This window comes from Ruditapes philippinarum, unplaced genomic scaffold (genome assembly GCF_026571515.1).
Source record: "Ruditapes philippinarum isolate M1 unplaced genomic scaffold, ASM2657151v2 ctg4195_1_1_1_1, whole genome shotgun sequence".
Taxonomy (NCBI): Eukaryota; Metazoa; Mollusca; class Bivalvia; order Venerida; family Veneridae; genus Ruditapes; species Ruditapes philippinarum.
Window position 1 is genome coordinate 52,778 of NW_026866387.1, and position 25,385 is coordinate 78,162.

At 30.9% G+C, this 25,385-nt stretch overlaps 1 protein-coding gene across 1 annotated transcript; it reads left to right on the forward strand.

Moving 5' to 3' along the window:
- Positions 1–3,168: 3,168 nt before the first annotated feature.
- LOC132732369 (uncharacterized) lies at positions 3,169–4,485 on the forward strand. Its single transcript, XM_060718779.1, has one exon. The coding sequence runs from the start codon at positions 3,169–3,171 to the stop codon at positions 4,483–4,485; it is 1,317 nt and encodes a 438-aa protein (XP_060574762.1).
- The last annotated feature ends 20,900 nt before the right edge of the window (positions 4,486–25,385 follow it).

Below are 25,385 nucleotides of genomic sequence, written 5' to 3' on the forward strand. Positions count from 1 at the left end.
CAAGGAAATTTTTTCTTTAAATTTTTAATTTTATTTACCTCAAAAAAGTTGCAGTGGCGTTGACATGTAAAACCCTTTTTTAAAATTTTTGGGTTTTAAAAAAAGATTATGGAATAAGGTTAATTTAATCCCCTTTAATTTATTTTTCTTTAGCAAAGAAAAAATTTTAAAGCCTTTGTCATTTAAATTAAACTTTTTAAATTTAATTCTTTTTTGGGTAAAAACAAACAAATTTTTAACTTTTATTAAAACTGTTTTTATTTTAAATAAACGGGATTTAAAAATATGCAAAATTTTGGGACGAGGTAAAAAATTTGTTTTTATTACAGAGAATAATTTGGGGATCATTCGTGCCACGAGTTAACTAAACGGGCTACGAGATTTTAAAAACGTGCGCACGGGAAAAAATTGTTGTACGATTAAAATAATCGGGGGCTCAAGATTTAAATGGGGCGCACGAGATAAAATAAGTCCGGGGACAGTTATAAAATTCCCAAAAATTTCCCTGGCAAAATTTTTTTTCCTGGCCACGGTTTAAAGTACTAATTGTGTGGCCAAGAGTTCAATGATGGGAAAAAACTAAGGGTTCGAAGAAATTTTTAAAAGTTTCAAAGTATAATTTGGGGACGAGGATAATTAAAACTTCCTGAGATATATATCTGGACGGTTTTACCTAAGTGGTGGGCCCCCCAAATTCTATTTTCGTGAAAAACCTTTAAATTTTTGAAAAAATATTCGTTTAACAGTTTTAAACTGCCAGAAATTAACCGAATTTTAAAAAGGAAAAGGTATTTGGGTCCGGGTTCTAAAAATCAAATTTTTTTTCTAAAAATTTTTAAAAATTAAAACATGTTTTTCCTTTTATAAAAATTCCATGTAATTTTTGGTCACTGATTTATTTTGGGTTTAAATTAGTTTTTAAAACCGGAAAAATTTTTTAAAATTTTTAAAAAATTTGAGAAATAAAATTTTCCATCGAAAATGAAATCATGGACCCCCAGTACTTTGGGCAAGGGAAAAAAAACTTTCCTTGTTTTTTAAAAAGGTTTCCAAAGGAAAAAGTTTTGCCAAAAATATAAACCCCTTTTCCCGCAAGGTTATAAAATACCAACTTTTTAAAATTCGGGCCAAAATGTTTAAAAAATGAAAAACCAAAAACGAATTGTCGGGTTTTTAAATTTAAATAAATTTGGGGGGAAAAAAAATAAAAGAAAGACGCTTTAAAAATAAAAAATTTCTTTAAGAACCTGTTACAAATTTTAAATTTATTTTAATTAATAGTTTTTGGGTTTTTAAATTTAAAAATTGCTAGAAGGAAAACCCTTTTAAAACTTTAAAGGGGTGCCTTTGGAAAACTCTTTAAGATTTTTTTTTTCAAACAAATATTATGGTTTTAAATAAGGCTTTTAAAAAAAAGGGAAATTGGGTTTGGGGGTTTTTTTTTTAAATTTAAAAATTTTGTGGGGGAAAAAATAAATTAAATTTAAAAATTTTTTTATTAATTTATAAACCATTTGGTTATCTCATTACTTACGATTTTTAAAACTTTTAAACAAAATGTATTTTATTCTAAACCATACATTTTTAAAACAAAAAGTTTAAAATGGGGGTTAAATTTTGAAAAAATGGATTAAAATTAAAATTTTATTTTTTACAATTTTGGAAAAAAAAATTTAAAGCAAAATAAGAAGAAAGAAAAAAAGATTAAAAACCCTAAAATTTTTAGTTTTTAATTCCCATCCGTTATTTTTTTTTTAACTATTTAAAAAAAATTTTTAAAAAAACTTTAAAAGGCGGGTAAAAAAAAAATATTAAATTTAAATTTTCTTTTTTTTTAAAAAAAAAAACATTTTGAAAAGGGGTATTAAAATTTAATCCCCCATTTTAAATAAAACTTTAATGAAAACTTTTAAATTTTAAAAAAACGCAAAATTTTAAAAGGGGGAAAAAGTTTTTGGAAAATGAAAAATTTGAATAAAAATAATTTTTATTACTCATAAGAATAGTTTTTAACCGTGATTAAAAAAGGGGTTTTTAAGTAAAAAACAATATTTGGGGGGGTATTCAAATTTTAAACCAACGTGAAAAAATTTTTTTAACCATATTATAAATAAATTTTTTCAAAATAGGCCCTTTACACTGACACTTTTCGCGCAAATCACTTGACCTTTTTATAAAACAAGAACGGTATTTTAAAAAAATTTTAAAAAAAACCCTCAAAAGGGCAGTTACTGTAGATCAAAACACTGATGGGGCCTGTCAAAACAATGTTTGATCATCGGCAAAAGTAATGGGAACACATATTCTTCAAAAAATAAAATCGATTATTAACTTTAACTCCCACTGTGCATAATATTGGAGTAAAATGTCTTTTTTATTTTTGCATGATTGATTTTATTCAATGCAAGTCAATATGATGTATCAATAAAGTACTTATAAACTTAATGATTGTAATCGTACTGTTGCTTTTTTTATTATTATAAACTATCATAAATTACTACATTTATTTTGATCAAATTGTAATTGATATCGTCAAATTACTACAAGAGCAAAACGTGCGAAATTGCAAAGAGAATAATGGATGTCAAATGACGTTTGTAATTTTATTGAAGATAAACTTTCACATTTTACTTTATGTCAGAGAAGATATTAAGACACTTTGGGATAAATAGTTGACTTTCAAATGCAAGCCTTTGAACATTAAAGATACTTTTGCTATATACTATATAATTTTGTTTTATCATGATGCAGTTTTAAAACAAATGTGCACACATGCACGACATATTTCTTTTAGTATGAATATTATTATATGACAAACAATTTAACGTGCTGTGATTGCAAGTATTTATGATTGACCTATCGTAGGTGATATTGTTTTGCAACAAACAACTCATAATATATAAAAATATGCATGACGATGAATATACAAGTCTATGAACCCGGCAAATGTGACATTATCGGTGAATATCACATATCGGCCTCGTTGAATATCACATTCGCCATAATTGAATATCACATTAACCAAGTCTATAGACTTTGATATCCAAATCATAATCATATAATGAGTGTATACTGTAACATTATACTAACTTTCTTATATAAAGATTCAGAATAACTGTAGATAATTATCCTTTTCTTTTACTTTCAAGAACGTGCGAAGTACAAGGAATGGAAGAATTGTCAAAAGAATGTACTACTGAGTCTATACAAAAGATGATCGATGAAATTGAGTCAATACAAAGTCAAATAAATGAAGCTGTTAAGAAAATAAACAACGAAAAGACAACATTGAATAAAGAAAAGCAAAAGGCAATTAAGAAAATAAAGGATTTTAAAGCAGAGGTTTTGAAACAAATAGATACTTTTGAAAAAGAATCTATACAGAATATAGAAAAAGCATTGACTGAGTATGTAAAAAAGACCGAAACGGACCTATCAGAAGCAAAGAGACGTCTGTCCATGAGGATTGATTGCTTAGAATCAGTACTACATGAGACTGAACCGAGTATGATAAAGATATTTGAAATCAAGGAATGTCAACTAGAGATCACAGAAACGCGCGAGGCATTGCACAAGCTTAAGATACAAATCCCAGAAATAGAATTTCTCCCGAACGATAAGCTGCTTAATCTTTTGTCGGAAACTAAATCTCTTGGAGCATGTCAGCTTAACTTCAGGAGAGATCCAACTATATTGTACGAAATTGCAGAAAAACGAGAGACACGAGTGGTGCCAGAGAAAAGCAATAATAATTGTAATATAACAGGATTAGTGGTATTAGCCGATGGATCTGTTTTGCTCGCAGATCGAAGCAACAAGAAATTGATACGTCTCGGGGCTGACACATACGCTATTAAAAATACAATCAAATTTTCAAGTGAACCATGGGCAGTGTGTACCGTTAACTCCACAGAAGCAGTTGTAAGTTTCCCAGAGGAACAAAAGAATATAAAATTTATAAACGTTACGAACAAAATTAAGGTTTCGCGAACCATGAAGCTTAGACATACGTGTCGTGGTGTAGCATTTGATGGAAATGTACTGCTGGTCACTGACCAAGGGGTATTTATATATGTTTATAAACTAGATGGAACACTTTTAACAAAATTTAGCAAGGACGGTCATGCAGAATCACAGCTGACAGACTTTTACGCAATAGCAGTGAGAGATGATTTAATAGTGGTTGCTGACTGGAATGAAGGTTTATTGGCATTTGACACAAGTGGGAAATTGATTTGGAAACAAAATGACCCGGACCTGAAGAGACCTAGCGGAGTTTGTTTTGATGAAACAGGGAATATTCTAGCCTGTGGATCTCAATCAATTAATGTGAAACAAATTAACAGAGAAGGGAAGAAGATAGGAGAAGTGGCCAACACTTCAAACGGACTTGTATATCCAACTTCTTTGTGGTTTGACATAAGAAAATCACTGTTGATTGTATCTCAGCAAGAGGCCAATACTGTTGTATATCGTGTGCGTTAGATGGATAAGTTGGCCATGTCAATTTGTTTCAATCGTCCTGTGATACAATCGGTCATATCAGCAATAGGTTCAATGAAACTTTAAGTATCTAGGTTTTACGATCGTTATTTAATGATGAAAGTATTAAAATAAACCTCTCAAATAAACCTTTTCACATCAGTATATAAAACATGCAATAAAAGAAACTACATGTATTACTTACAAAACTATTACTGTGATTAATTGTATAGATTAAATCTTTTTAGTTAGTTTGACAATTTTAACTGTTTCAATTAACGCTTATATTCAATAAAAAGTAAGCTAAAATTAAAGCGTTCTTTTCTTATTTTTTGAAGAGAAAGTTTTGAGTTCATTTGTACGGTCATTTCATTAACTAGTTTATCGCTGAACTAAACTTTGCATCTAATGCGCACAAATTGCCCCTTAAAGTATCATACGGTTTCACCTAATGTAATATACAGCGTCCCGTAATCTCGTAAACTAGTGCAGATCTGCCTTTGTATACCTCTTCTCCTACACTAGTATACAGCAGCTGCTTAATCCAGAAAAGCACAGTTTTGATGACTTTTAGAGTAAATGATATTTTAGCCCTTACCCTCCATCCCCGAAAAATAGCCTGGAATATTGATTAGAAAGTCAAACTATTATTTTTTGGAAATGTTAACTCTTGTCTGGATCGAATGTTATTCTTTAGGACTGGACCTATAAAAGTATAATTTAATTTATTTCTAAAAACTTATAATTTAGTTCAATATGACAAACCTGGCGTATTTTCTGGTTTTTAGTACAGTGCTGTTTCCAAATCAATCACTGAATAGTTTTATATAATTACGTTGAATGTTGAATTCGCGTTTAGGAATACCAACTATCACTTATTTGTACAGAGATCATTGGTTTTGTCTTTGCTTCGTCTTTTTGAGGCAAAATGCTGCAATTCAACACTTGTGTGAATGAGAATGAGAATTGATATCATCGTTTAAAAACGAAAGAAATGATTAAAATAAAGCTATTTATTGTATTTCTATCAGACGTATATGACAGTAAATTAATGGAATATTTGCAGATTGTAATAGGAAAATCTTGTTAGAAGGCTGCAAATATTTATCTTAAAGCGTCTTTCTTTTTCAAATCTTGAATATGATACAATTTTGAAAATTAAAAAAGTATGATTCAATCGGCCCTCGTTTTTTTATGACATTATTTTTTATCAAAAATTAAGCTATTAAATGAAATTCTTCTTTTTTTGCCTCGGTATGTTTCCAGTTTTTTTGCTATGGCACTAAACTGGCTACATAGCAATTGCCTATTTAATAATCTGGTGAATATTGTAATCAAGAATTTCCCAAAGAAACAAATATGGCAATGGAATCAGCGATACTGGTTATAAATATACACATCTGTTTTATTATCAATTAATAATGTTTCAGTACAACATAGCGATTGTATATAAGTTAAATATTCAAGTAAATTGATATTGATTTTGCAAAGATGTGATTAGTTCTTTGTTTCTTAAACTTCAGATTTGTTTTTGCAGTGAGTGAAATTCCACTGGATGATTTGAAAATAATCAACACGAGATTTAGTAGAATATAACTATTATAAGAAATAATTGTTATAACCAAAGAACAGCCAGAAGGAATACAATGTGTATACACAAACACAATATTTACAATTTACATAAAATCGATCAATATGGGCGCAGCAGAAATAATAACAAACTACCAAGCTTTCATATTTTTTTTTATATTTTTATTATATCGAATACATACACTGTACCGACTATTATTTAAGTTATAACAGGAATAATGATACTGGCAAACTCGGAAGTTACAAACTTAAAGCAAAACCAGGGGTAACATCCCCTGCCGGAGCTAAGAGATGCATTGAATCCAGTTAATATATTCGAACCAAGTTAGGCGCCACGAAGGCTGCAATTATGATTTCTCAACCTGTAAAGGGATTACATTTGTAAAACGTATCGTTCTACGTATTACAAATATATGGTGGGTGAATTGTGTCATTCGTGTTTTCGTGCCGCGACCCCGCCAAGCGAAAAGTCGAGAATTAAAAGTTAAAATTGGGGGCGGGCAGGGGGCAGAAGGAAAACACGGTAATTGTGAGGTGCGGGGCGAAGTTATATAAATAAAACTTCGGCACACGGGCTTTAAAATTAGCGGGGGACTAATTAGCGTGTTTTCGCTCCCAATCCCCGCCATCTAGACTTGTTTATTCTTGACTTTTCGCTTTGAATGGTCGCCGGACGAAAACACGCTTATTAAACTTCGCCCCGTTTTCGTCCCGCGACCCCGCCATTTTATATCTTAAATCTGTCTCCGCGTCCCTACGGGGTGAAATTTTATTAATTAAACTTCGCCCCGCGCCCTCGCTAATAACCGAGTTTTCGCCCCGCGCTACCCCCATTTAACTAAGTAATTTTCGACTTTTCACTTGACGGGGTCGCTGGACGAAAATACATTAATAAGCGGAGGCGCGCAGCGAAGTTTTATTGATTTAACTTTGACCCGCGACCTGCTTATAAGTAGTTTGCGTTCCGCGACACCGCCGTTTTATTTCATAAATCTGGCTTTGCACCCGTGCGGGGCGAAATTTTATTTATTAAACTTTGCCCCGCGCCCTTGCTAATAGCGTGTTTTCGCCCCGCGCTTTGGCCATTTTAACTTAAAAATTTCGGCTTTCGCTGCGCGGGGTCGCGGGGCGAAAACACGAATGGCACAAATCAGCCACTTGCCACGATGGCTGCAATTATGATGTCTCAACCAGTAAAGGAAACCCCTCAGCTTCAAGGGACATTCTTGTTTTTATTACATTTGTAAAAAGTATCATTCTATTACAAATATGTGTTTCATTTATATTTAAAACCTGACTATATATTACTCGCTGTAAGGCCAATCTTACTTTTATAATCTTTATGTTCAAATGCGTATCAAAACCTTCCACATATTATTTAATATTTACAAAACATTTTTGTTTGTGTTTCATCATTCGGAATAGAATAATTATATAGTTTCTTAAATAATAAGTATTATTTGCATTTATTTACTTGATTGGCAATTTCTTTACCGTGTTTAACATATGTCATAATTGTGTCAAAAATTACTTTTAGATAGGCTTTCTTCAAGAGGGTAGGTAATTTTGTTTCATGTCCAAGCATAATATTTTCTATGTTAAAAAGTACGTTTAGCAAAGACTATCAAAGCCATTTTCCGTTGACAGATATTATTGATGTAAGCAAATCGTATTTATTTTGGAGATCACATTGTCTATCACCCGTCTGCGCAAACTGTTTGCCAAACATTATTTTTATTGATTCCCAAATATAAGCCATCGTAAATAATTTGGTAAAAATATCCTGGACTAGACAAAAAGCCTACGATTTCACCATCGGATCACTAAAATATAATACATGTATTACCATTCTAATTAGTTCAGTTTAGTTTTTTGAGAAATAATTTAAAGAAAATAAATGTTTCGTATTTTGTTTCGTAGAAATCGAAAGATTTTTTGAAGATGATTTTGAGGACAGCTTTGTTTTATAAACAAACGCACTAAAATATGGAAAATAATATAAAATAATTATATTATACAAAACAGCAATGGTCGATTTGTGTGTTTGTATGTCTGACCCCTACGTCAATTGAAAGACATGTTTTAGTCATATCATGGCGGTTCGTCCACTTTACATGCTTTTTTTAATTAACGCATAATAACCATTTTTCTCGGTCCACTTTACATGTTTTTTTAATTAACGCATAAACAAACAATTTTTCTCGGTCCGCTTTACATGCTTTTTTAATTAACGCATAATAACCATTTTTCTCGGTCCACTTTACATGCTTTTTTAAATTAACGCATAATAACCATTTTTCTCGGTCCACTTTACATGCTTTTTTTAATTAACGCATAATAACCATTTTTCTCGGTCCACTTTACATGCTTTTTTTAATTAACGCAGCCATAATGATCATTTTTGTCGGTCCACTTTACATGCTTTTTTTAATTTAACGCATAATGACCATTTTTCTCGGTCCACTTTACATGCTTTTTTTAATTAACGCATAATAACCATTTTTCTCGGCCCACTTTACATGTTTTTTTAATTAACGCATAATGACCATTTTTCTCGGTCTACTTTACATGCTTTTTTTAATTAACGCATAATGACAACTTTTCTCGGTCCACTTTACATGCTTTTTTAATTAATGCAAAATAACCATTTTTCTCCCCAAGTGACAAGACAACTAAATCCAGTATGATTTAAGTAAGTCAATTGACCATAATATTTTATGTATGGTATCAAATGTCATGGAGAAAATTCGCTTTTGTCCGGGCATAGAACCAGCAATCCATGGATTTCAAATTTTATGCTTTCCATATTGAGCAAACCGGTCGGTCTGAATTTGAGCACATGCAGTTTTATATATATCAAGCTATTCGCTTCGGAATGTAAAACGTCATAATCCAGACATGTTAAGATAAATTGGATAGTTAACGAGCTATAGCAAAAACATCTACATGAAAATTATCAGATTGTAAAATGGGCATCAAGCTGATGTTATGATTAGACAAAGAACAATAATTAGACTGAAATCTTATATTCTGCGCATGCGTAAAGTCGAAATTTCGAAACAAAACATGATATTTATTGCATTGTTCTTTCATTTGAAATATTTTAAATCTTGTGTTTTAGTCTAACATACCTATACAGGGTTATGGTTATGATTTTATGATACTGTTTTGTGTGGTACATGGCGATGAAATATAAACTTCTTTTTTCCATGTGCATACCACATATACACGCTGTATTCTTTACACTGTCTAAGCTCACATTCATGTGAACTTTTACTAAGTGAACAGCTGTTGAAAAAAAGAACCGCAACATTGCAACTCTCATCAAGTAGTGGCAAAAGAAAATAATACACTGTAAAATATTCGAAAAGTGTTTCAAAATGGTTTGATATTCGTGTTACAAAAATGACATGAATTTGTTAGCTGTAGTCACATTTGACGAGTTTTACAGCGTATTTCTAAAAATATAAATTAAAAAATTGTGCTGTGTGTTTCGTGTATTCTTGATTGATATTATGATATAATCTGAATTATACAAACATGTAAAATTATGAAATCATTTATCAATTTGACAGAACCATTTGATATGTACAGTGAAGTTGTAAGTGGTCTTATAATATGTCGTTGATGGAGCTCAAATAATGTTAAAAGGCAAAAAACATAAATATTGAAATTCTTAAATAGATCTTGGAAAGCACTTAAATTGGAAAACTCTGCAAGGGATAAAAAGGAAATATACTCAAAATTTAATTTGAATATCGATTTTTATGCGGTTCTTATCGCAATTTGAGTGAATAGCGTTTCAACGCTTTTCATGTTTGAGTCAATTTGCTCAATAAAAATATCATTCTGGAAAAACAAGGTGAAGGAATGATCTGATAATTCGCACACGAGTGACTGCTCTAGACCTAGATCAAATGCTCTCGGGGAAATGATGCAATGATTTGCAGTCTCATCATGTTAAAAATTCAGTGGAGTCCCTTTTAATCTTAATATCATATCGTCTGAAATTTATATTTAGTAATACATATTTTATTTAATTATTTATCTAATTTTATTCTCGTCATAGTCTTTGTTGTTTTATTTAAAAGTTAGGAAACATTTTATTTGGCTGGTGCTTCTCGCTTTTTCTGAAAATAACATGTAAGAAACCTTCCAATTAAAAATATGTCTATAAACTTTAAGGTGTAATCATATCGCCAATAACAGCCTTACTTTGTAATTTTCATGTTTACTAAGTTTTATAGATTGTAACTGAAGTATATGAAATTTTATGTGTAAAGACCGTTGTGTAATTGAGACCAGCAAGGGATTTTTTTTTCATGCGAAGAAGGTATCATACTAACTTACGAAGCGTACTGATGATGATAGTGATAATCCTGTGTGTTCAATGTCCACTGTATGTGAGTGGTACGTGAGACGTGTCCTGTGTGTATGGCTAGTTTTTGAGAAGTTTCGTGTGTTTGAGATCTGTGTGTCAGTAGTTCCTTGTGAGTAATTAAAGTGTCTGAGTAAAGTGCTGTGAGTTTTATCAATGTGTGAGTAGTGTTCTGTGTCTTATAACATGGTAGTGTGTGAGTCGTACCTTGTGTGTCAGGGTAATGTGAGTAATGACATTTGTTGTGAGTAGTGTCATTTGTGTGTCAGGTCCGTGTGTAAGTAGCAGTCTTTGTGTTAGATCAGTGTGTGAGCAGTCCTGTTAATCAGGTCAGTGTGTGAGGAGTTTCCTTTATGTCAGGTCAGTTCATGAGTAGTGGCGTGTGTGTCAGGTAAGTGTTAGTAGTGTTCTGTGTGTCAGGTCACTGTGTGTTAGTAGTGTTAATAATGACGTATGTGACTATTCAGTTGTGAGTGTCAGGTCAGCGCGAGCAGTCCTGTGAGTCAGGTCAGTGTGTGAGGAGTGTCCTTTGTGTCAGGTCAGTTAATGAGCAGTAACGGGTGTTTCAGATCAGTGTTAGTTGTGTTCTGTATGTCAGGTTAGTGTGTAAGTAGTCCTTACAGTCAGGTTAGTGTGTGAGTAGTGTTTTTTGTGTCAAGTCATTGCGTTAGTCGTGACTGTGTGTCATAATTGCCATAACAAGAGTCATTTATATTATTTTATCATACAAAAGATTGTTTGTAAATTTTATTAACGTTGTATTTATTTCGCAGAAGATACTTTATAACTCCAGAAGAACCGAATATTTTTTTTATTAACGTGCAATGTTGAAACTGCCATTACAATTTTCATTTTTATTATTTGTCCATATGAAATATTGTTAGAGTTTTACTGAAGTAGCGTTGGATCGATCTTTTTACTCTGATTTATAACTATTTTGGAAGTTCCTATATACATTATCACTTTGGTGACAAAGGAATAGAATTTTCACATCGGTGAGGTCTAAAGTTATTGACAATGGTTGACATATATATCCTTGCTCGAGGGATTATGATAAAAGGACTTTACACGAAAGGAAAATAATTAAGACTGTTAATAAGCAATAAAACATATAAGAGAAGCAATGTTCTGTTAAATTGAACCAAAGTTATAATATTATAATACGTAAACTAAAACCAATACTTGTTATTAATGATAGATGATGCTTAGAAACATATCTATTAAATCACGTGCCTATAGTAAAAATATTTGTATTGGCGGAAATAAGGTGAAAACATATGTTAAAGCAGCACTCGTCCACGTCAAATAAATCAAATAAATGTCAACATAGATGTATGCACAAAAAAGCCCTTACTGCGTTAGACACACAAAATGGTTTTATGTTTATAAAAATCTTAGCAAATTTCATTTAAAGTTGTTTTTTTGTAATTGTAACATTGTATTTCCCATATAGTACAAACATGTAATAAGACTTAGGGAGTCGGGGTGACACTTTTTTGGTAAAAATAATCCATTTTGTCATATGTTTATTCTGAAAAAGATATTTTCCTTTTTTAGAGAAATACATGTAATGTTCGAATAACCAACAAACTTCTAGTGGGTAGTTGGGGATTCGCGCGAATAACCAACTGAATCCCCTGTTGGACACAGGGAACAAGACGCCCAAATTCTTTACATACCACATTTTGATCTTTATGATAGGCGTGAATTACTCGTATATTAAATACATGAATATTTCTATTCTTTCGATAAGGTTGCATAGATCGAAACATAATGCCAGTTCTAAAACTATGATAAACGAGATCAACAAGGAAAGGCGGCGTGCAATGAACGCAACCCACATACGGCCCAGCAACAAGAACCAGTGACAAGGAGCCCAGGCGGACCCCAAACAAAAACATGACAGGGCACAAGACAGAGCACGGACAGGTTAATCATCCATGCAACAATAAAACGTGACACAGTCTTTTATCATTGATTCAATGGGTTAACAAAAATAATTTACTTTTATATTATGTATATTTTGTAAACACACATGCTTGTTTTTCAAAACCTTTTGAAAATCTGGTTCAAACAAAAAGTGGCTGTTCAAAGTCGACATTGTTCTAGTTCTTGTTTTCAGTCATATATCATGTCTTTAATTCTAAAAGACTAAACTTTATATATGTTGAACTGAAAATAAATCGTAAATATTTTCAAACTATTTTAGAAATTAAAACCATTTGTCATCTTGAACACGAGTTTTCAGACGAAAGTAGAATTCTATTTGATAGATGGTTTTAATTTCAATTGTCGCAGTGCATTGACGTTGGAATATTTGATTAAAACTTTTTTGTCAACAAATTACTTCAATATATTCCACGTAGAAGCTTTATTAGACAAGGCTAAAACTTTCTTCAATTTGCCTACTAGTATAATGGTTTCAATACGATGACTGGAACAAACATGATACTAATACATATACATCAATTGATGGTTTAGCAAATAAAACATTAAATCGGATAAAATGATGAAAAAATAATTGTAGTTCACAGTTGTATTGATACGTTCATTTCTTCACATAGTTATATGTATCTAGCCCTTAAATACCATGCAAAAAGAATCAAATGAAAATTTAGATGCAATTCAGTTATCAAGCATGGAGTCTGTAAGACCCCCTCACTCCCTTCCCCCGTAAATATAGATAAATAAAGAATTAAAAAGACTTTCAGATTAATCTGTTACTGTCAGAGCATTATTCATGACGAGCGAGCGACGTACATCTTTTATATCAGCAATAGATTGATCTAGTTATACTTATCAAATAAAGCGGGTTATGTATCCAATTTAGATATAGATTAGATAAGATATCTTGACCGACTTTCTTACAATATGATTATGTGGTTTTCATAAAACATAAACATCACTAAAGGACAATGCGTGATATTAAGCCAAAAAATGATCTGTGAACTGGAAATAAGTGATATAACCCGGAAAAAATCTATGAACGTGCAAACAGTGACACTAAGCCGGAATGTGATCTGTGAATGAGAAGTAAAATGCGTGAGGTTTCGATGTATGGTGTGTGAACGAGAAAGAGTGAGGTTAACCTTTGTTATGAACTGTGAACAATAATACAATACGTGAGATGGAGTGAAAGCGTTCCAACATTTTGTTTTCAATTTTGGGTCATATTTATATAACTAGAAAGATAACTCTGGAAAAACGCAGGTAGCAAATATTCTGCAAGTTTGCACATAGACCTTCATCAAACGAAACATTAATTATAATTATCAAAAATGGAGCCCCTTGAACGATTTATCATTAAAATTAAAATGTGTATTATAATGCTTTGATTTATATCGGCAAAAGACATTATGCATTTTGGGAAAATTTAAATCCTTCTTTATGATAAACAATATTTATCTATAAAAGGATTTGCATTGCCTTGTTGTTTGTTATTTTCTTTTTCGTAATGTGCTTTTAATTTAATTTTCTAACACGTGTGCGTGTTGCTGTCATTGTGTTGAGTAACCGCATTTCTCGTTGACTGACAGATAAAATGTCAGTTTACGGGCGTTAGCATATCAACGTCTTCATGAGATTATCAGTTCTATACATAAATTCATTATATAAGTAGGTAAAATTCTTAATGGGTTTCAAATATGATGCAGATCTATTTGTTTCCTTTTGAGATGGAAGTAGAGAGACGAATTCCCTTATCATGCAATTTTCAAAATTTCGCTATACGTAGGTTGTTGCCAAGCCAAACTCTTTTAACACCTAGACAATTTAGGCCCGTCATATCACAGAAAAGCTTTTATTTCTCAATATTTTTCTACGTTGTGATATACTAAATGTTTATGTGTTACAAAAGATTACATTAAATTACAAAATATACGTTTCATTCCGATTTTTTTTCCATAAAACATTATTGAATATGTTTCTTTATCTGAATATGATGAATGATACAAACTGACATCACATCCTTTTGATTTAAGTTCAATTGTCTGAGGTTTCATAATTAAATTCAAAAGTTTCTTCGAAATGTAATAATACGTTTTCCTTATCAAACACTGTGTTCAAACAAGACTCAAAGATAGCGAGAATTTATTGTCTTCATTTTAAAGTCCATTATGGAAAATTATTGCCTTTGTTATCAGAATGTTCGCGATTGTCAGAAATGGCTTGATAAGATGACGAACATTGTTAACAATATAATTTTGATTTTAGGTTACATTACAACTTGTCAGATTAATAACTCAAACGCTATCGTACTACATAAAGCAGGCAATTATATTCTTTTTTTGTGATCTATGATAGAAGAATTACTTGCTGCATATAGAATATAAGAAAAAAAAGTTTTAATTTTGTATCGTATAATTGCGACAATAAATCAAGGCACTCGCACATTGAGAATTTTACAAATTAAACCTCCAATTATATACATTTATTGTATAATAAATACCGCTAATGATCTTGGTATGTTCTGATATAATGCCGTTTTCTTTGATTATAGTAGTTATTCTCAAATTTATAGATTCCTTTTAAAACTATTGAGTGAATATTCAGTATCAACTTAAATTCTGCATGTAAACAACAATTGAAATAACTGAAGTAAAAGTATTTGACCCAAAGAGTTCGAGAGCTTATAACATATATTACGGAAACATTTTAGACCAAACAAAGGTCTATTATAAATTCATTGAAATTTCTAAGACCTGTTTATTAAATCAGACTTATAGCACTTTACGAGTGTTACGCAATTTTACTATGGGAAAAACCTGTCAAAATCCAGACATGTTACTTAAGAATAATAACTGTACTAATGTATTCTCTCACAAAATGCTGTATGCAGATTTCCTGAGTGTGAAATTAACCCTGACTAGACAAAAAATAATTAGAGAAAACATGTTGATAGACAAACAGCAAGGGTATAACGAACCTTCCCTGGCTTAAGGCATGCTTAGCATCATTAATCCTAAATATTCTAAATAGTTTACAAGGTCTTTTCCATCTGTCAATGTAGTCAAACTACTGAATTTTATCTTTTTAGGGAATTTGTCAAAATATGTTCACACTAAAGGCGAACTGCGTAGAATATGACCATAGATGACATGGATGTGCTGATTTTGGTCTACATTGGTCGCATTGTTCATATTAGCTTCCATCAGCAGGCTATAGGTTTAGACAATGCAATATTTAGTTTTGTTTTTAATAAGTTAATTGATTTTTTTAGGTTTTCTAATTTCTTTATTATTTTTGACTGGTGATTGCCTGTTATGTCAGTACGTTAAAATTGATTTTCTGTGAATGAAACCTCATTTTGTTTTTGTTTTTTGCTTCGATATTATCTTGATGGAAATATTAACGGGAGAAAGAGATATGTTTGGTACAATATACATGAACATAATTTTTATAACATTAAACTCATAAAGTTCATTTGCATACCAAACATGCTTAGAGTCATGCTAGTGGCTAAAATTGTGATATAAAATAATCATTACTAATTATTATAGTATAATTTCGGAGGAATTTTATCCACGATTAAGTTTACTTGAAGATTGTTCGATGAGCGAGTTTATTTTTATTTATTTATTTTTGTCGGAACATTTTCTCACATGAAAAACTGTATATTTGCATTGTTAGAGAAAAGACAGCACGTTGTGGCCTTTTTAGTCAGACATTGTCTTTTACATTTAATCGACTAAAAATGCTCTTAGATACTGTATTTTCTCAATCACATTTAATTTTCTATTGACAAAAGGTTTTGCTGGTCAGATGTTTCTTCAACAAAGTCCGTGTGAAGTTCCTGTGTTCATAATTAATATAATTTAGCTTTTGAATTAAAAAAAACGTTGTTTTCCTTGAATTCATTCGCAATTTTCTTTTCATTATTCTTGAACGCCCGAGGGGAACCAGGAAGTTCCTTTGGTTATTTTCAGGAAATAAATGGCCAACGGAATGTATTATACAAAACAAAATTGTAATCCGGTTTAGTCGACAGCATTTTATCAAATTCATATCATTTTTGCATTTGTAGTCTCTCATTTAAATTCCCAAATCGTAAATATTTCAACATAATAGATTGAAGCAAAGCAAAATGAATGTTTTCATTTGCATCATAATACCGATAATAAAATTATAACACTTGTCTCTTTGCTTACAAAAAATAACATTCCTTTAGTGTGAGCAACAATATCATGAGAAAACGATTTTCTGAAGATCAGTTTACAAAATCTGTGAAGTGAAGTCACTTAAGACACGACAAGTGATAATCGGCCCTGAATAAATAATAACCATCGAACTGTAGCCTCTTCGTGGCCCTTATTCATTAAGCGTGTCACTTTTCGGCACTACTTTGTCGTGTAAAATGTCTTATTATATAGTAACATATATGTTTTATTCAATGTAGTTTGAAAGAAAATAACGGCTGCTCCTTATGTAAACGTGAATTTTAAAAAAAATATTCAAGTCTTAGACATATTTAATTAGTTAATGATCAATCGCCTAAATTTATATTATAAAATTATCTGATGAAGGTGACGTTCACTTATTACTGTTGTGCGTCATTGACATTTCCTTTCAAAGTAATATTCCTAAAAGAAAGTTATATAATAATCGTTAAAATACCTTATCAATATCCTATCACATTATCACAGTTCGGTGCACTGTATTTCCCTCTATATATAGCTATATATTTCATATAGTATCAATATGAGTGTAATCAGGCAAAAACTAATTTCCTAGACACTTCAAAGTTAATTATATGCTCTTTGTGTACAAGATTGATTGGTTACTCTATTACATTATGGCATACAAGCTCGTATTTTCATTCAAAATTAATTATATGTTCTTTGTGTACAAGATAGATTGCTTACTCTATTACAGCATGGCATACCTGTAGTTTCATTCAGCGGTCCAATGATGATTCATGTTTGGAAACTTGTCATATTTGTTTGAGATTTAGGTTCAACAAAATTAGACTACTGACAATCAGACCAAAATCTATCTTATGGAATACACTATTCATCTTTCCGTACGGTTTTATTTCTTACATAACAATAAAAATGATTGGTATTTAGAGAAATCATATCTATTGATGCGATGAAGAACTCTGGAACCTCCAATAAAAGAGCATCTCGCCTTTGCATTTTAATACAGATAAAAAGCAGACAATCTACTCAGTGCTCGTTGATCATTTGTCACGTGAAGTTTCATTTCTTTAACAGTCGCACCTACTTTGTTTGCTTTAACACTTTTTTCCTTTGCGAAGTTTGTTATTTTCTTTTACATTTCGTGTTCCTCTTTGTAATTGTTGTATACATTTCATCTTTTTTTTTAGGGTATATCTTTTGCACTTCTAATTCGATTCTATATGCATAAGCGGCTTTGTTTTATGTTTTCTTTGTTATTGACAAGCGATCCTATTTTGTGGCATTGTCTCTATGCGTTTTTTGATATCTTGCACGTGTAAACGTTACGGTTAAACCATAATTGTATAAATAATATTTATTTTATGTACTAGTATAAAAGTAAACTTGTACTGTAACAGTTGACTTTATTCGAATTAAAGAGACAGATGCATCATTTGTCTGCGAGACAAAAGCTTATTAATCAAAAAGCCACGCAGAAACATAAATGTAGTGATTTAATGATACCCTGCACACATTGTTGTTGCAACAGTTTCGGTCCTCTTGAGGGATCTCCGTTTTTCCATATTTTTTTTCAACATCTTGGAACATTCATAGAATTGTATCTGTGAGGGTACAAATTTGTCCTTTTAATATTCAAAGATTCTGATGGTTTTTCTACATGATCATAACCTGTGATCATTTCAAAGCATAGGTTTTATAATTGTCACTTTCAATTCAATATGCTAATCAATAACCGTAATTTTGCATTTGTTGATGTCTTTTTTGCTTGTTTTGTTTTCAAGATCAATTATCTTACTATCTTATATCAAGAGACCTATTTGTGTTAGGTTTGAATTCTATTTTGTGTGTATGACACTTTACCACAATAAATCCATCTATGAAAGAAACACATGCTTGTTTGGTTATAAAAACACACTGTTTATATTTTCACCACTCATTGTGAATTTACTGCTACATTTTGTTTTTGTTTGGTTTTATGGCGCTTAACACAATTTAGCTCACATGGCGCCGAAACAGGAAATATGAGTCTTTCTTACTTCGGGTTTTACAACCAGAAAAAGAGTCAAAACCACCTCACCTGCTGGGACTAAGAGATTCTTAGAGTCCAGTAATTCGAACCCATTTTTGTCGCCTCTTACGATCAAGCAGAGATAATATTCTGAAGTAATTTTGAACTGTATTTCATTTGTAGCAGCATACAACTTAAATATTGATATTTTTTGCGGAAACAGAAATACTGTTTTGAAAATGCACTAAAGTCATGTTATGAATAACTGCTATTATAAAAATGAGAATATAAAAATTACAAATTTCAAAGTACTGATACAAGTGGAGAAAAACAATATTGGAATTTTAAAGAAGGCACAAATTGATTACTACCTGCTGAATTCAATTAATATGTATACCTTGCTTAAAAACACAAGTCAATTTTAATTTGTTGACATGCCCATAAACTTGTGATAAATGATGGTCCTTGATGGCTTAAAACGTATCTAGGTCAGCATGTTCATTTACAAATGTGACGGATGTTTACTAAGAATGATTGATGGACAAAAAACTGAAATAAGTAGCTTTGGACAAAATAAATCAGCACAATGTATTAACATTTTTGTTCCATTATGTTTCCTGACAGTACAATAACTGAGTGCTTGTTCCATTGCTGATTGATTCATTATCCGTTTTACGCCTCATCTCTTATCGGCCGATGCATTGTGAAAAAACTAAATTGAACATTTGCAGTGTAATTTATTGTCAGTCCCTGACAGGCAAACACCACAAAGCATGTATTATGACTTTTTGTCACATATTTAATAATTAATAATAAACGCGAAAAACTACATATAACACGATAATATTAATGATTTATATTCATAAGTTTGCTATCCTGCTGATATGTAGATGCATTCAAATGGTTTTATTTGTCCTCTTTAATTAGTTGTTTATAAGCTATTTAATGTCACAACTAAATTACTTTACAGTTTGTAAACAGATATTCACTTCTGTTACCTGCCGAATATGCTTTACACTAAAAAGCATTGTAACCATTTGTATTTAATAGTTGAATTCATGATCGTTTTGATAATTTTCATTATAATTTATACTTAAGCATGTTTCAAAAGAACAATATTTTAGATGCATCACAAGTTTTTTTAATTCAAAGTTACACTTTTAACACATTTACTTAAGGCTGAACGTTTTATGTAAACAACGAAATTGTAACCCTTGTCACGCCAAGTATATCTTACACAGACTTGGTAATCATTATCTTGACATAACCATTTATAATTTTCATGAGCAATTTTAAAGTACTGACTGAATAGCGAACGGTGCAGAACATGATAAAACTACCGGTAAATCTTGGTCTGAACTGGTTGCATAAGTAGAGTCAGTCGTCGCTACCAGGCACAGAGTAAACGTGAAGACGCAATTCTCATAATACCATATATTCTTCGTCGCGTCCATTGATCTTTGTCGGTCTTAAATCTGACGAAAGTAATTTTGTAGGATATTACTGAACGCTTCTATTTGCTTAATCCGATTGTAGGTCAGTCGGTCAGGATAGCTTTTTTAGCACACACATAAGGAAACCTTTGTGTACCTAAACAGAATCTGATCTTTTTTTGTAATTACGTAGTTTTATACCCAAGTACTAGCCGACGTATTGAAGCTTCTTAAGTTTTCAATGACATTGCTGTATGTTAAAATAGGACCCCAAAAAATGAATGGATGAATTCGTATACATTTATTTAGTACTTGTTAATAGATAACTGGGCCGACATTTTTAGCAGCTGGAATGTTAACTTGTAACAAAATCATTATAAATGTTTTGAATATGTTATGTCAGCCAGCCTTAAAGCAGAGCGATTGTTTTTATAATATCTGTTATATTTAGATAAACCTTTGTTATGACAAATACAAATTCGATTACACGAAGCAAAGCAATCACAAAAAAAAAACAACCCAAAAAACAACAACAACAGTAAATGGTCAGTAAACAATAAGAAGTCAAAAACAGTTTGGTCTTTCCTAAGTATTTTATCCAGTCTTAAGTAAGGGGATATGTTTGTTTAACATTATGCTATATTTGCCTTTCTTCTTCCTTATTTTCTCGTTTATTTCTCAAAACGTGTATCTCTATTACTTCTCGAAACGTAACAATTATAATTACATCTGCAGAAGTTGTATTTTTAAAATTTACATTTTCATGACATATATTGTTAGGAGGAAATAAAATAGATATAAAAGTGAATTCAATAAACTCTAACTACAGGAGCTTTTGTTATATTTTTTTTCAATTTCTTCCTATTTCAATTTCAAATTGAATTGTTGTTTGTGTAAAATATTTTATTGACATTTTTTGTTAGTGAACGTTTTTATTTGTGTTAAATTAAATGTATACTTTTGACACACGAATTTACTTATATATGGTATAAGACTATTGTTTCATTACGGAAAACAATTAATTGTAGAACAAAACTGCCGATTTCAAAACTCATTTCAAAACTTTTGTTTTATATATGAAACGTTGATAGACGTTTTCTAAATGACCAGTAGTTTTGCTGGTGTTTTTTTTGACGACGGATATCATCATATTTTATCATACTATAGTATAGTTTAGTATAGTGCACACTTTTGAAATCAAAACATAATTAGCATACGGATTTGCTAGAGCTAAAATAAATACAATTAGTTTTTAAAAAAGTACAACTGTAGCAAGAAACCTTATTATTTAAATGACTTTTTTATCGTTTGTGAATTACACATTTTGCAATAAATGAAATATTAACATTAAAGCCACTTTTGTTGTACATTCTAATGTTTTTTTCCTTTCAGGCAATCCTTGAAGGGAAATGACAATATGTGACTTTACCCGAAGAGACAAAAACACCTCACTGCAGTACAATTAAACTAAACAAAAAAAAACACCGGATGAGAAACACCCATTGGGAATTGTGTAGCATGCAGTGTCAAGCAGAGGACTTGATGACCTGTGTTTTTTGACATGACATTTTTAGAGATAAATATTTGAACGTAGTTCTAGGGAGATTCTAAAAAGCAAACCGTCACATTTCGCCAGCTTATTTCCCCAAACAGATGCTGAAACAATGAAGCCATTCAATACAAAAATAGTTCAGTTTACGGAACTAAAAATAGTTCAGTTTACGGAATAAAAATAGTTCCGTTAACGGTACTTAGATAAACTATTTCTAACTACAGTCTAAAATATTTTGTTAATCTGTTATTTCAAAATTTAATCTAAGTTTGATAAGTTTCAATCGCTTTTCGGTTTAATGACCAAGGGAACTGGTAAAATACCTTTTAAAATAACTTTGCGATAAAAGATAAAATGCTGAATATAAAAAATCAGCCTTAGAAAATGCACTACTTTAATAATCCTTCTTTCCAAGCTTTAAAATATTTTGAAAAATTATTATTTATGTTGTGTTTTTAAGCAGAAATTATGGTAACATATTTCGTCTGACAGTTTTCTTTTCCTAAAAACATCTCAGATATGCAAATAAAACTATAAGTCCTAGGATATTAACATCTCGAAGTTATGTTTTCATCCGTTTAATTTATGAAGCCCGAAGGAAAAACATCTCAGCCAAAATTATGTTTTTACGTCCTTGATGTATAAAACAAATTGACACCTACCAGACGAAGCTCAAAATATATTTTGTTTAGCCAATAATATGTTCCGAATTGTAAGAGTAGAACTTCACACTCTGACATACATCATATAATGTGGTAAAAGGGTCATGTTAACCGTTGAATTTTGTCCTCCATCATGCCTTAGAGCACGCGCGTATTCTCTTATTTCAATTATTTCAGTATATTTTAGTCGTTACACCAGCTTGGTGTTATCGTCTTACGTCATGTCAGTGTTTCTAAGCATCTTATTGATTTTAATAAACGTTTCAGGGTTTTGACGTGTTTCTTTTCTATTGTTTCTATTGCGAAGATGCCTAACTTCAGATAGTAGTGCTAATCTTAAAAACAATATTAGTTAAATTAACAAGTACGGTCAGGCTTAAACTATGAATTCTATATATATATTGTTAAGGACGTAAAAAAGATATAGAAAGTTAAAATACATGTAAATCTATATCTAACTGTCATTAGATCCAATTGTTTGTCTGCCATAGCCTTAAATGATATCACTCAATATAAAGATCAAGAAAAATCATTTAAAAAAGAGCATGTAGGAGTATAACATGATTTCTGATAAAGATGAATATTTCAATTTGTTCAGCATTTAAAAAGGGAGTTCAAGTTATTTTGGCAATATTTAATACTTTTGTAATTAGTTGAAGCTTTCTTATGGTTTTATTAACACAATAAACCGTATATTAAACACACAAGTACGCAGGATTTCCAAAACACAATCCTTAAATGCATTTGTAATTTAAATAATGTTTTATGTTGACGTAATGATGACACAGCATAATGATGAGTATAAACAATAGTCTTCTTTAGTTTTAATTGCATTTTGAAGCCATTGTTTCTATGGCAAATGACGCCATTGCTGGCATTCTATGTGATACAAATTTTGATATTATTCCATGAGATCATAAGATCATGTTGAAAAAATTATGAAATATTTACAAGATATAGCTTTATGTTCAACGAAATCATTCGTTTAGATAAATCGACCGTCCGTTTCCTTGAAAAGGCTTCAGGATCATAAAAAGAGATGTGACCATGATATAGATGTATTTTGCACAATGACTTCAGACTGCTACTAAAATCGACACTAAATGGTTGTTTATACATTTCAATTCTATTCCATTACCAATCAGTGACATTTTAAGGAGCAAGTTTCATACTAATAATTGTCTTGTTCTCGATCTACAATCTTAAGAAAAGAAACATTACGAAATTGAATATTATTGCATGTATATATTGGCCTATCGTGAACTATTTGATCTGAATATAGGGCAACAATTTACGCTCGCCTTTAACATACAATCCAAGTTATGTTAGAGGCACAAAACATCGGAAGGCACTTAAAATGTTTTGTGAAATAATATTAGGAAAAATGTTTCGAAGGAAGCTATTATATAGCCTTCAGGAATGGAATGTCATTTTGTCCATTGAAGGCAAATTAACTTTACAATCAAACCTCAAATATAATATATTTAGATCAATAGAAAAAAGTTCTGACATGTATAAGAAATGAGTCAATATTGAGGTATCCTGTGGTTCTGAAGGAAACCAAACCAGTGTTAAAAGATAATGTAAAGTAAAATATTCATTTTTTTTTAAAAAAAAAACACTTACTGTGATCCTTCATTTTATCGGACAAAATATCACATTTTTCCTCACTGTTACAGCAACTTTTATTTAAAACCATAAAAAGAGAATTGAATTTTATCCAATTGATTTTTGGTTCTTAATACAAGTAAACGTTATAGAAATGTGTCTTAGAAATAGAGCATTATCAGGGACAAAATAGTGAATGTACACAACGTAATATACCGGACATGTGTTTCAAAATATTTCAAAGTCTTGAATTGAAATCAATCTTTAAATAATCAGCAAGGAAGCTTCGACTTAAAAACGGCAAGGTTAATATATTGAAAAAGGTACAGAACTTATATGCAAAACTATGTTTGCCATTGTAAGTAAATAAACTTAGACAGAGACAAATAATCAGAAACTTTGATGATATAAAAAACAAGTCTTACTGACGTTCACCAACATTCTCCAATCAGTTGTATTTACATAAATATACCACTATAATTATATAGTGTTCTATATAGATATACCACTATCAACAGAAGCATGCATTTTCAAATACAAATATCATAGTTCAGATATCATACAATTCCTTGAAAATCATATCCAAGTGGTATATGATACATTTTGATCTGTTATTTAAGACGCAAGTTCTATATTGTCTAATAGAAACCATATATAACCTTACGTTTCATATTGTAAAGACCTAAACTTATGATGTAATATGAAATATGGTAACTATAAAGTTTACAAGAAAAAAAATCAAACGAATTCAGTATATCATTACATTAAAAGTGTATTTATATTTTTATGAAAATTAAATGAAATCAACAGCAACAACAACGCCAAGAAAAAAACAACAACAAACAACAACAGCAACAAAAAAACTGGTTCAGGATTTTATATCAAAAGTTTTATAATATATGATACAGGTCTGTATGTAGTCGTAAATTAGAGATTTCTATATCTTAATATAAAAGGCTTCAAACATTCCTTTTTGTCAAAATGTCATCTTATTTTGTAATTTGCTCTTTACAAGTAAGTTATGTCATGGGTGATATATTGTATACCTTTACGTACACATTTTGTTTAATAATATTAACGGGCTTTTTACGCAACCACTCTCAAACAAACTGAACATGTCTTAATCATACCGTCTCTCAAAATTATTTGTTGCACTACATTTTTATGAAAATGTGTCATACTGATTGCGCACGAATGCTTTATATGTCGGTGATTTGCGTGCAAGTTACTTTTCGGAATATCTATAAAAAGTCCCGGTGTTGAAAGAACCTGTCTTCGTAATTACTTAGACTATATAATTGAGTTACATAGAACTATTTTAAAAGAAAGATAACAAGTAGATTTTAAAGTGATATTGTGTTGTTGTTATTTTTGTCATTATGCTAGGATTCACATGTGCTAGCAATTTCAGTTTTTGTAGAGTAATTGGATTTAAAAGTTATTACGTGAATTGTAACTATGCACGTTTTTGGATCTGCATTTGTTTTGTTTATGAAAGAATGCGACCAGACATGGTGGTAAAATTTGTATGAACT

Bases quoted from the DNA above. Each gene is read 5' to 3' on its own strand.
- LOC132732369 (XM_060718779.1), top strand. From the start codon at position 3,169: ATGGAAGAATTGTCAAAAGAATGTACTACTGAGTCTATACAAAAGATG.